The sequence below is a fragment of the Trachemys scripta genome, chromosome 1, assembly GCF_013100865.1.
Source record: "Trachemys scripta elegans isolate TJP31775 chromosome 1, CAS_Tse_1.0, whole genome shotgun sequence".
Classification (NCBI taxonomy): domain Eukaryota; kingdom Metazoa; phylum Chordata; order Testudines; family Emydidae; genus Trachemys; species Trachemys scripta.
This window is the reverse complement of record NC_048298.1, coordinates 291,667,200-291,680,446: the sequence shown is the minus strand read 5'-3', so window position 1 is coordinate 291,680,446 and position 13,247 is coordinate 291,667,200. Positions and strand designations below refer to the sequence as shown.

Genomic DNA, 13,247 nt, shown 5'->3' with positions numbered 1-13,247 from the left:
GACTCAGTCCTGTAGCCCTTCTTTCTCCCTCTTCCTCACGCAGACACTCCCAGCGTACTAACAAGTAACAAGCACAAATAAGAATCCTGTACATCTGTGTTTTGAATAGTGATGCCAAAGTGACGTATGCATGTGATGCTAGTGGGATGGCTATGTTTGGGAGCAGGGATTTCAGCACATTCTGGTAGCAAAGAGACATCTGTCCCCCCACCTACAGCCCTAACAAGTCTTTTTAGACAGTCACTGCTCCAGTGCTGCTTTCTCCTGGCTAGAGAAGCTAAAAGAAACTGTGTGAAGAACACAGCAATGCCACTCCACACTCAGGTAGTAAGGTCACTTCTGGTGTAAGAGGTGTGTGGGCAGTGGGGGTTACAATCACTCATGTCCCATCCAATAGCTTTCAGAAACAATGATAAAGAAAAGACACAATGTGTCAATTCAGCAGGCAACACCACACAGCCCTAGGATTATACTTGTATGCACTTAGAAAGAAGTGCTAGAACAGCACGACTCATGTTCCATAGTTCTAAAGTTTTCCAAAATATTGCGCAAGGGGGATGGTGCAAGATGTTCCTCAAAATTGGGTGTGGGGGTGAGGCTGACAGGCCAGCTCAAGTCAGAGCAATAAGCCAATTTGCTTGTGTGAGATTATCAAAGAAACGTTAAGTGTACTAATTCACTTGATTGTTAATTTATTTCAAAGGAAATGCGAATGATATGGTCTTCACTTATCTACAAACTGTTGATTGCTGTCGATTTACATTATGTGTATCCCTGTACTTAATTAATCCTAGATCAAAAATTTTGTGAGAATACTTGGATAAGAATTTTCTTGATGTGTAAACAATGAAAACTAATGAAGGATTGTTCCTGGCTATCACACTGTGCTTACATTACATTTACTCATCACATGAGAATGGAGCACTGGAAATATAGAAGATCGCTAACTTCAAAGTATGCGTTGCTGTGTTCGACAATGGAAATTAAGAGACTTTGTTTATATTTAATCAGCAAAAGGAGAGTTCATGCTGTGAATGAAAACACCTGCCAGATTGCTCTCCCAGGAAAGGCGCTATAAGAATGGATTCAGTGATCGATCATGCATCTCCGAACTGTTTTGGATGCTAACAGGGTGGAATACTGAACAAGTGGACAAAGATCCCTAGAATTACTCTGGATAACCCTAAGGAACTTTTGGAAATTTAGCAGATTAATGAAATGTTAAGAATTGTAAACTTATAAACTTTGACTCACCTGTTAATGTATTTTACCTGCTTTAACCTCTCAATAATTCATTTCCTTTTTTAAAAACTAATAAACCTTTAGTTGTTTACTAGAGAAATTGGCTGCCAGCATTGTCTTTGGTGTGATGTCGAGAGTATCCATTGACCTGGAATAAGTGACGGACCCTTTGGGGTTGGGAGTAACTTAATGAGATGTGATATTTGGTATAGTGACCAGTATCACAAAGCCCAGTTTGTCTGGGTGGCAAGGTAGGCTGAAGAGCCTAAAGCAGGGGTGGGCAAATTTTTTGGCCTGAGGGCCACATTAGGGTTCCAAAACTGTATGGAGGGCTGGTGTAGTTATTAAATTGCTCCCCGTAGGAATGTGCTACTTACGGTGTACTACTTACGGCTGCCAGTCCTGGTGCTCTGAGCGGCATGGTAAGGGGGCAGGGAGTGGGGGGGTTGGATAAGGGGCAGGAGATCCCAGGGGGGGCAGTCAGGGGACAGGGAGCAGCTGGATAGGAGTGGGAGTCCCAGGGGGCCTGTCTGGGGGCAGGGGTGTGGATAGGGGTCAGGGCAGTCAGGGGACAGGGAGCAGGAGGGGTTGGATGGGGGTGGGGTCCCAGGAGGGGGCAGTCATGGGACAAGAAACAGGGGGGGGGGGTGGGAGGGGTCAGGGATTCTGGGGGGCTGGGAGGAGGCAGATAGGGGGCAGGGGCCAGGCTGTTTGGGGAGCCACAGCTTTCCCTACCCGGGGTGTACTGTATTAAATTGCTCCCCGTAGCAATGTGCTACTTACAGTGTACTTACAGCTGCCAGTCCTGGTGCTCTGTAAGTGGCACATTCCTACGAGGAGCAATTTAATCTACTACATGCCGGCAGCTCTCGCAGCCCCACTGCCTGGCAGGAGCTCGCAGCCCCACCGCCCAGAGCGCTGGCGGCACGGCGAGCTGAGGCTATGGGGGAGTGGGGACAGGAGAGGATGGGACGGGGGCCTCAAGGGCCGGGCAGGACGGTCCCGTGGGTCGGATGTGGCCCGCGGGCTGTAGTTTGTCCACCTCTGGCCTAAAGGGACTGTTTGGGACTAAATGGTAAGACTAAAAGATTGATCAGGAGTGCACATGTGTTACTGGTTTGGTGAAATCTAGTTGTAGACTATACCACCAGTTTGGTGTATATGCCTTGACAGTCTGACCTGAAATTGGCACTCACAATTGGGAGCCATTTCAGACTGCGTGACAAGTGGTGTAGGCGGCAGGATTCACATGCCACAGGTCAATTGGGCTTAAAGATTAGAACAGGAGGACAGAGGGAAATCTAAAATTACCCTGCTCAGAACTGATTTGAGACAGAATTAATGAGATGCCCCCATGTTTTCTCATGACACCCGCCGTTTGCAGAGACACAAAACCCAACCCTCTGGATCTAGGGGATCTGGGCAGAGGTAACAAAAATCTTAAACACAAATGTATACAAATATTTTAAAGAAATAAGTATCAGCCAAAGCAGATGAATGACATACCGCTAAGGCATCTGTTCCACTACAGAGCTAGGTAAGGGAACACAACTGCTTAGGTCTGATTAACAGAACTGCAGCTGCTATAAATCAGCATAGCTTCATCGACTTCAACGGAGCTACCTACTTTTACCCCAGCAGAGGATGTGGCCCGGTATGTTTTTGAGCAACATACTGAATATACAGACCTCTCAAGCACTGAGATTCCCACAAGCTCACCCATGGACACAAGATGGCGGTTAGAAGAAACGGCCTGCCAGGGACACCTGGAATCCTTCTTGAATAGAGTAACTGGGGTGTTTCCCCCATTGAGCATGTTTGGTTTGGTTTGGAACATGTCAAAAAATATTGCATACTCCTGCTGCAGGATGTTAGTAACCCATCAATACAACAATGCTGTGCTAAGACTCCAAGCTTACAAAAGCCATTACTGGGGAACTAAACACTGAGTAGGTACAATGCATTTCCCAGTAAAGAGATGGGTCTGTCAATCAGCAAGTCTTAAAATGTAAACTTAACATGTAAATATTCTCTGATTGGAGAGCAAGGCTGAGGGAGGAAGAGAGATGGGAAGAGCGTTACATGTTAGTAACTCAGATTCACAGGATAGCTTTGGTTTTCAGTACACTATGAGCAGGTGGGGTTTCCACCCAGCTCTGAATAGAATCCACGCACACTTAGCTCAAACTTACCCCTCCCCCCATCCTATTATTTTTTTCTTTACTGGTAACTCATAAGCACAACACAAACCAGCCTAAGCTTTCTCCCTAGGGTTTCCATGCAGAAACCTGCCTTAGATCTGGTACCCTCTCTCTAAAAATCACTCCCCACTTCTGTTAGATCTGTGTGAACTGACTTAAGGAGCCATACCTGCTAAGGAGTCAGCAGCTTGACAGAACTTTAACATGGTGCATCAGCAAAGAAGACATGCCAACCTGTTGTGTGCATCATTTATAAACTTCCCTCTACAATTAGTGCAACCCTTCTCTAGAAGGTAGCCAAGATTTGCCACACTGGAGAAGACCACTGGCCTGTACGTCCAGTATCCTGCAGTAGCCAATACCAGATTCTTGCCCACTAAGATTTTAAAGGTTATAATGCTATAGGAGAAAGGGGTGAAATATAAAAGGTTCTTACTTGAGACTCCTCAGCCTTGACTGACCCCTTTAATGGCAGAATTTTAGACTGGACTGAGTTTCCTGGCTTTTGGTGATTTGCATTACATTTATATATAAAAGTGTTCAAGCATTCATTCATCACCTGACTCAGTGATTCTAGTTTCCTTTTGCTGCACTTTCACCTCCCCTCTCCAGTATTCCGTTAATGACCCTCAGGGCTTTGTCCTCCATCCTCCACTCTTTTCCCCTTACACACAGATCTTCCCCTCTACTCATGAATTCTCCCCCACTCTTCACTCACCTCCAATTACCCTCAGGTTGCCCCTCCCGTCTAATGGAGCCAAGTTCCACTAGCCTCCTCCACTGCCCCAGCTCAGAAATTTGGTGTCTCTCACCCTTTTTCTCCTCCTTCCATTGCCGACTGCCATTTCTGATCTTCCTCTACATCATCATCATCATCTATGGAACCCACACTCTTCTCCATTCCCTACTGCTTAACTTTGACAAATGCTATGGTCATCTCCTCCCCTAATTTTTGTAACATTCTCCTCTCTGGCTTCCCTCAACTTCCACCTTCCTGTCCCTCCAGGACGCCTAGTTAAAAATAAGCACACCTTTTCCCACTGTTCTGATCAGATCACTGCCTACTTTAAATCCCATTATTGATTTTCCTGATTTCCCCTTAATTTCAAGGCTCTGTAAACACCATACTGTCTATAATTCTGTTCACTTCTTTCTACTTTCCTTCTTTAGTTAGCTCATTGATGGTGGATGAATATGTTTGACATCTCCGGACGCTGCTGCTGTGACAGAGTGGTCACATCACTTACCCAGCATCAGAACCCATACGCCAGAAGACTGAGCTCATCTCAAATTGCCCATCCAATCCAGCCCCAACGTATTCTCTTCCCACTCTCCTCTTTGTATCTTCATTGATGCCACCTCTTTGGGGATATCCTCCCTCTTCTCACATATCAGACAGTCCTCTCTTCTAGACCCTCTCTCAACAAAAGAGAGGCCACTTCCTCTGCAAAACTCCCTATACCACCTTCAGCTCATACTGGTGCATCATGAATCTGAACTAGATTGTCATCTCTTCAGAGTAGGGACTGTGCCTTTTACTTTTAAAAAGAAATCACCACTACTAACACTTGAGCTAGTAATAGAAACAAAGGAGAAATTTTTACAAAGTATCAAATAATTTATATTAAATTTAAAAAAAAGATAGGGGATTTTTTTTAATTGGTTCATAACTTGGTAAACAAGCTTCAGAGAACCTAGACATTTAGCTCAAGTATAGTATCTAGCATACAATTGTGAGCGCCCCAAAAGGTCACAAGCTCAGAGGTACATGTCCAGGCCCAAAGAAGTCAGGCGGCAAATACACAGTAAAGAATGAACATCCCAAAATACTTACATGGCATTGCATGGTATATGCTAGGCCAATATTGCCCACTCTCTCTCTTCAGCCACACGCGGACAGTTCTGTAGAGGAAAAATGAGTCAGTCATTCATATTAATTTTCAAGTGAGTGTTAGAGTTACTAGACAAATAGCCTTTGAAACTAAAATATTTTGCCCAGAAAACAAAACACCAGAATCCCTTTGATTCCCTACTAGCCTGCCTCAGTCATTAACTGTATCTAGGGATAAGGTGACAGTTAATTCTCTACACCCATCCCAATCCTTGGCATCTCTGCTGAATGTCAAATAATAACAAACTATTTGGCATGTGTGGTAGCATTTTTGATGTTGACTTTTGCCCACTAGGAAGTGGACTATGGCCACCAACACATTTCATATAATCCAGACAGTCATTAAGATAGAAATGACAACTAATTACTAGCAACATGAACCACATTCTAATCAAAAGGGCTCCTGAAAGAGAGGCCAAAGACTGATGTCCCTCCAGCTCATGGTTGAAGCTAGAGGCTGGGTGGTTGTGGTGGAAGAGACTATAGTGGCGCTGCTGTTCCCCTTTGGTGGAAAAGCAGAATTCAGTCCACAGTACTGTCAATCTGTCACCTTTTACCAGCTGTAAAATTAATGTAAAGAGTTAATTTAGCAGGGTTGAACATGTTGTATGGAGGTGGAGAAAGTTACAAGGATTTTAGTCCAACATCATTTGAATTTTTATCTACCGAGTTATTGTTATTCATCATTTAGATACTTAGACATTTCATAGTATGCAAACAGAGTGGCTCTACCTGAATTACAGAATTTCTTGTTCAAAGGTTGGGAGGGGTTCACAGTACCCTAGTGCCCCTCGGATTCATAAAAATCAAGTAATTCAGAAAGTTACAGACTTGGACATTATACAAATATACTTAACTAAAATGTCTCTTATGTAGCTCTTCGGAACATATGACACTCAGAAAAGGATACCTGAGGTGGTTTGTTAGTGTCAATACTGGAAGACTTATAGTTTGGACTATTTAAAAGACATGCATTTGGTTAAAATTACCTTTTTAGTTTTAACTGTCATTTATAGATGAGTAAGTGAAGGGTTAGATGCACCTTGGCAGATTTTAAGGAAAACAATCAAATTTGTTTTGAGACTGCAGTCTATTATTGCAACCAATATGGTCACATTGTTTCCTTGTACTCCTCCATCCCTCTATCCATATCCATCTGTTGTCTCTTGTCTCACACCCACTCTCTCCATTGTAAAAGCAGCTCCCATTTTGGTGTATTGGTGCCGGGTGAGCTCAGCACACAGTTCTGGGAATGTGGCCTTCTGCATCCAAAAGCTATGCCACCACCGCTGGTCATCCCAGGTTTGCATCACAATCTGATCCCACCATTTGGTGCTTGCTGCATGGGCCCAGAACTGCCAGTGGCCACGTGCAGCAGCTGGCCAAGTTTCATTCAATAGCCGCATCATCCACTTCCCCTTAGTATTTTCATTTGTAGTGTTGTGCAGCCAGCCACACTGTGGTAGCTGTGGTTCCACAAATTAAAAACAGGGTGACTGATTTGTTTTGTAAGCAGCCACAAGAGCTCTGCTAATCTGTTGAGCATGCATATTTGCCAGTGAGGTGATGGACAGACTGAAAACTGTCATAGAAAAACAGATATCAAGATGGACCAGAGAATTGTGGGAACTTGACCCCAAACTCCCACAACTCCTTGAGAGCACTGGTTTCCCTCAATATCACCATGTGTTCCTGCAAACATTTCCCACAAAGTAATGTGCCAGATGGTGGTGATGAGGATAATGGGATGCCTTCCCACTGTGCCGCACAGCTGCTGCTGATACAACCTGGCACTATGGGGACCCACTGCACCAGCAAAGGCAGCCAAATGTAAAACACCTCCACCGAAATAGCTATGCCAGCTGCTATATGCTGGCAGAACTGTTACTGATAAAGCTTCGTGGCGCAGACAGGTCTTAGATTTAAGCTCCTTGCAGCAGGGACCTGTTTTTTGCTGTGTAATTTCAATGTCTAGCACAATGGGATTCTGGTCCGTGGCTAGGGTTCCTCGGCACTATGGTAATACAAATTATTAACATTAAATGGAACTGCCTTTATTTCATGGTCTCCTCTTAATAAATTTTTTAGTAGACTTGCACACACAATATTCAGTATACAGAAATGAGTACAAACCACCAAGTAGCAGCTATTAGTTAACAGTGTCAGTACAGAAACCCAACAGGTATGCTAGGGTAATGTAAATTTAGACAATCACAAATAAGGTCAATATGCCATTGTGATGACTGCAGACCGATTTTTGTGGAGGACATTAGGCTAGTTAGTTTAGCAACACTATTAGGGTCTAATAAATGGTACTTAGGAGATCACCATGTGACCACTTAGCACTCCCTCAGCATCGAGGTGAGCAAATTCCAATCCTCCCTGCTCTTTGGAGTTGTGGCAGCATTCCAGGTTTGCTTCTTAAATGCTCCTGACTTTAAGCATACTTCTTCCTCCTCATTAATCAAACTCCTTGCTTTTCTCTGGAAGAGAGTTAAAGCAAAGCCTTCAAGCAAGCTGAGAGATGCAGTGGTTTTCCCTCTTTTGAGCAGGGAGAACGTAAAACTTAAACAGGCAGCAAACATGTTCACTGGTTTCCCTTCCTCTTCAGAGCAGAGAAGTCTTTAAAAAGGCAGCAAACAGACCAGTGTCAAAACACACACTGACAGGCCTTGGCTACACTGGCAATTCACAGCGCTGCACTTGCTGCGCTCAGGGGTGTGAAAAAAGACCCCCCCTGAGCGCAGCGAGTGCAGCGCTGTAAAGCGCCAGTGTAATCAGCGCCTCCAGCGCTGCACGCTCTCTCGCAGCGCTGCAAGCTATTCCCCTCGGAGAGGTGGAGTACTTGCAGCACTGCGAGAGAGCTCTCGCAGCGCTGGTGGCACGACGACACTCGCGCTTCACAGCGCTGCCGCAGCAGCGCTGTGAATCCGCAAGTGTAGCCAAGGCCTAATAAAAGGCTTACACTGATCTTAGTAGTGTTAGCTCTGAGGAGCAGACTTTTTATAGTATAGCATTTGAGCTGCTCAACCACTCCCAGACCCAAGAACTAGCCTTCCACTTTTGATGCACCAGACTTGTTTCCCAGGAGGCCAATGAGTTCTCTATCTTTATAGGCCCTGCTAGACAATCCGCAGCCTCCCCACAAAGAACCTGGCCTGTAGCCCTGTAATCCATCCAGTCTGCTGGCCCCTCCATCACACAAGCATGGCATATTTTTGTTAAATTTCAGGTTTGTATGTTTGTGACAAGAATGTCACATACTTTGCTGTACTATCACAACAGCATGGGTACATAAAGCTTCTATCAGCCTGCAGCAATACAAAGACAAGCAGCAATCAGAACTTGCCAAGATCTACCTCATCTGGAAATTCCCTGACTGCCAGTAACTAGGTGGCTATGTTCAGATCAATTTTTTGAATTTGCTTTTATCGTCCCCCAAAATATGTTTATTTTGGGATAGTCCCCCACATATCTAGAAGTACCAGTTTTACCACTACTATCCTAGCAGAGGACTGTCTGTCATACCCTATTCCGCAAGGATTTTTAAATGTAAAGTCCTATAGGAGACCGTGTATTTACAATTTAGATTAGAACAGATGGACACTTTGAATGGGGTGCGCCAAACTTCCCTTCTCAGTGTCCAGCATCAAATCAGGCAGCAAAAAACTAAGTTCACATTTAATCCAAATTATTCTTTACATTGTCGTTTGTACTTTAAAAAGAATTTTATTAGTTATTAGAGAGCTACTGAATAATCATAAATCCTGGCAGTTTACTATCCTTTGAGTAGGAGAATACACTCAACAGTCCATCTTCAACAAGTAGAAAACACTGCAATGAACTCAGATCTTGGGGGCTGCGTTACTTTGCTGAAAAGAAGAACAGGAGTACTTGTGGCACCTTAGAGACTAATTTGTTAGTCTCTAAGGTGCCACAAGTACTCCTGTTCTTCTTTTTGCGGATACAGACTAACACGGCTGTTACTCTGAAACCTGTCACTTTGCTGAAAAGCTACATTTTCTTTAATCAGTACTGCACTGAAGAGTACTGGAGCCTTATTAAAAACTTCAATAATAATCACCTCTAATAGATGGTTTATCTACAATATTTGTATTTACATTGACACTGCCCATTTCTGAATGGAACAGAAATGGAGCAGGGCCCCTTAATCTTTATTCAGAAGTTTTATTTGCTTACAAAGAATTCAGGCAGCAGAATAAATATTTAGCATCAAGAATTCAGAGCATAGGAGGAGCCAAACTATCCCCTGCAAGTGACTTTCAGCCTACATTCTGCACATTTTTGTACGCCTCTTGGTACAACACGGTCCGCCAGAAATTAAACCCAGAATTTTTAAAACCTCATAAGAAAGCAAAGCACAAATAAATGTAGTTTAAATGCATTTATTATGGAAATAAAGCATAGTATATCTGCTGGTTGCTTAGTTACTGAAATATAACAGAGTACCCACCCACCTCAAAATCTATTCTTCAGCTGCTCTAGAATGCAAGTCACATTACCATGGAAATGAACTGTCCCTTTGAAAGTGAAGTCATATTTTGCTGCCAGTGAAATGATTTAAAACGAACTTTGAGAGTACTCGATGAATCAATGGATACTTTTCTAGTCCTTTCGTGACAGATCTTTGTGCATTCTATAGACTGAAAAACTGCATAAAATGAACAATTATGCCACTCAAAGGAGTGAGACTGCACTCTTTATATATTAAAGGGATGCAAAATCTTATTACTTAATTTTAACACAGCTTTTTAAATACAATTTTTTTCCAGTTTCTATGCAGGAGTGTGTGCATGCATCCCAAGTCCAACTAGTCTGCTTGACTAGACTACTAAATAAAGTAAGTCAAGAAGTTACATATGATATTTTTTGACCACTAAGACACTTTTCCCAGATGTCAGATCCTAATTTTTAAGTGTGTATAATACGTTAAAGAGAGTCAGAGCAATGTTTGGCACCTGGTGCAATGCAAGCAGGCAAAACGCAAAATTCCTTAGGTATCTTTGCCAGTCACCTCTGTTCTGACCTGTAAGATTTTGTAAGTTCAATGGATGGTAAGCAGGTGGTGCATCAATCCTCCGAGATGCAAAGCCCCTCCTGTGTGTGCCTGGGTTATCCTCAACATCCTGCATGATCACATTTTGGGAAATGGCAGATACTATTCTTGAGTGTAATGTATCTAACCATATAGAAAGCATCTAACCGTTGTGTGCACTTTAACATCATGGACTCTGTTGTAAGAGATTCCAATAATGGCAAATATTTACTATGAAGGGATACAGTATCACATGGACTTCTGAGTTCTTCGTAGCATCTGTACAGGTGCCCAGTTCGCTGGGTGACTATGTTGTGTGGTAAGTGCTACCTCAATGGTCATTTTCCAGGGTGTTTTAAGGTTTGTTTTGTTTTCTTCTAACACTTTCATTAGATAAGGTGGCCCACCTTAACTGTGCATTTGCTGTGTTCTCTACTCCCTGCAGTTCGCCCCTTTCCCCCAAAAATGTTTGAGTTTGGTGTTTTGAAGTCTCATTCTGGGGAGTTACAGGGTGAAGAAGCTGTTATGAGGGAGTAACCTTAAGGTTTTTTGCAACTGAACATCTACAAAGTCAAAATTTCCTGAGGAACTGCACAGGAAAATGGACACCTCCCTCTCCACCCCCCCCCCCCACAAAAAAAAAAAAAAAAAGGAGAGAGAGAAAGATTATAGCCCAGATAAGAGGAAGTTTGAAAAATGGGTGGCTTTCCTGTAAAAATCACCTTCCAGTCTAGCTTTCTCAGTATGTATTGATAGTTGTCTGTCATGGAGAGTCACATTTTCCTAGTAGTTGTAAAATATTCACCTAAACTAGGGGCAGTCAGCATCACTGCCCACACACTGGAGAGATTTATTTTTAATTTGTATTGCAATAGCACCGAGGAGCCTAGTCATACACCAGGGTCCCACTGTCCCAGGGACTGTACAAAACATGAGACATCAGTCCTTGTCCCAAAGAATTTACAATCTAAGATTACAGGTACTTACCCTTTAAGTTTCCGGTGCTGGCTGGATTTAATTTTTAACAAACAAATGCCTTATTCTCTAAGCATTGTATCAGATATCAACAAATTAGTTATCTATCTATCCCCTCTGAAGATAAAATGATGCAGAAAGTATGTGGATTTTCTAGAGACTCTTACATACCTTCCTTTCCTACATGCTAATCAGAATTCCACTCTAACAACCCCACTTACAGTAGAGATCTGTGTCACCATGAATTTCATGCAGATATTTAACATAAGAATGGCCATACGGAGTCAGACCAAAGGTTCACCTAGCCCAGCATCCTGTCTTCTGACAGTGGCCGATGCCAGGCATTTCAGAGGGAATGAACAGAATGGGTAATCAACTGAACATTCCCTCTGGCCCATTCCCAGCTTCTGGAAAACAGAGGCTAGGGACACCATCCCTGCCCATCTTGGCTAATAGCCATTTATGGACCTATCCTCCATGAACTTATCCAGTTCTTTTTTGAACCCTGTTATAGTCTTGGCCTTCACAACATTCTCTCGCAAAGCGTTCCACAGATTTTCTTCACACAACGCATAGCCAAAACTTGCTTTTGTTTTAAACCTGCTGCCTATTAATTTCATTTGGTGACCCCTACTTCTTGTGTTATTTACTTTCTCCACAACAGTCATGCTTTTATAGACCTCTGTCATACCCACCCCCTTAGTGGTCTCTTTCCCAAACTGAAAAATCCCAGTCTTACTAAACTGTTCTCCTATGGAAACCATTCGATACCCCTAATCATTTTTGTTGCCATTTTCTGTACCAATTCCAATATATCTTTTTTGAAATGGTGTGACCACATCTGCACGCAGTATTCAACAGGTGGGCATACCATGGATTTACATAGAGAGAATAGGATATTTTCTGTCTTATTATCTATCCCTTTCCTAACAATTCCCAACATTTGGTTCGCTTTTTTAACTGCCACTGCACATTGAGTGGATGTTTTCAGAGAACTATGCACAATGACTCCACGATCCGCTAATTTAGACCCAATCATTTTATATGTATAGTCAGGATTATGTTTTCCAATGTGCATTACTTTGCATTTATCAACAATGAATTTCATCTGCCAATTTCTTGCCCAGTCACCCAGTTTTGTGAGGTCCCTTGGTAACTCTTTGCAGTCAGCTTTGGACTTAAACTACCTTGAGTAGTTTTGTATCATCTGAAAATTTTCCACCTCAACGTTTACCCCTTTTTCAAGATCATTTATGAATAAGTTGAACAGCACCAGTCCCAGCACAGACCTCTGGGGGATACCACTATTTACCTCTCTCCATTACGAAAACTGACCATTTATTCCTACTCTTTGTTTCCTATCTTTTAACCAGTTACTGATCCATGAGAGGACTTTCCCGCGTATCCCATGACTGCTTACTTTGCTTACGAGCCTTCGGCGAGGGACCTTCTCAAAGGCTTTCTGAAAATCTAAGCACACTATATCCACATGCTTGTTGACCCCCTCAAAGAATTCTAATAGATTGTTTTTGTAAAGGGAAATAATGTCTCACCAATGTTGACTCTTCTCCAACAAATCGTGATCATCTATGCGTCTGCTAATTCTGTTCTTTACTATAGTTTCAACCAGTTTGCCCAGTACTGAAGTTAGGCTTACCTCTGGAGCCTTTTTTAAAATCTGGCGTCACATCAGCTTCTATACCAGATGACTGGAGAATAACTAATTTAAATGATAGGTTACATGCCACTGTTAGTAGTTCTAGACTGTCATGAAAAGCTTAATAGTGGGGAGAAAAAAAATCAATATAGACAAAGCAGTTGCTAAAGATTATTGAGATGGAGGGAGAGACAAGGCAGACCAACCCCTATTGATACCAGATCC

The 13,247-nt window shown here is 42.9% G+C and overlaps 1 protein-coding gene across 1 annotated transcript in view; it reads right to left on the bottom strand.

The window, feature by feature from the left end:
- WDFY2 (WD repeat and FYVE domain containing 2) overlaps nucleotides 1-13,247 on the bottom strand; it is a 117,201-nt gene that overhangs the window by 46,174 nt on the left and 57,780 nt on the right. Inside the window, exon 2 of the mRNA XM_034758538.1 lies at nucleotides 5,278-5,345. Coding sequence (XP_034614429.1) covers nucleotides 5,278-5,345 — 68 coding nt within the window. The remainder of the gene's footprint in view (nucleotides 1-5,277; nucleotides 5,346-13,247) is intronic.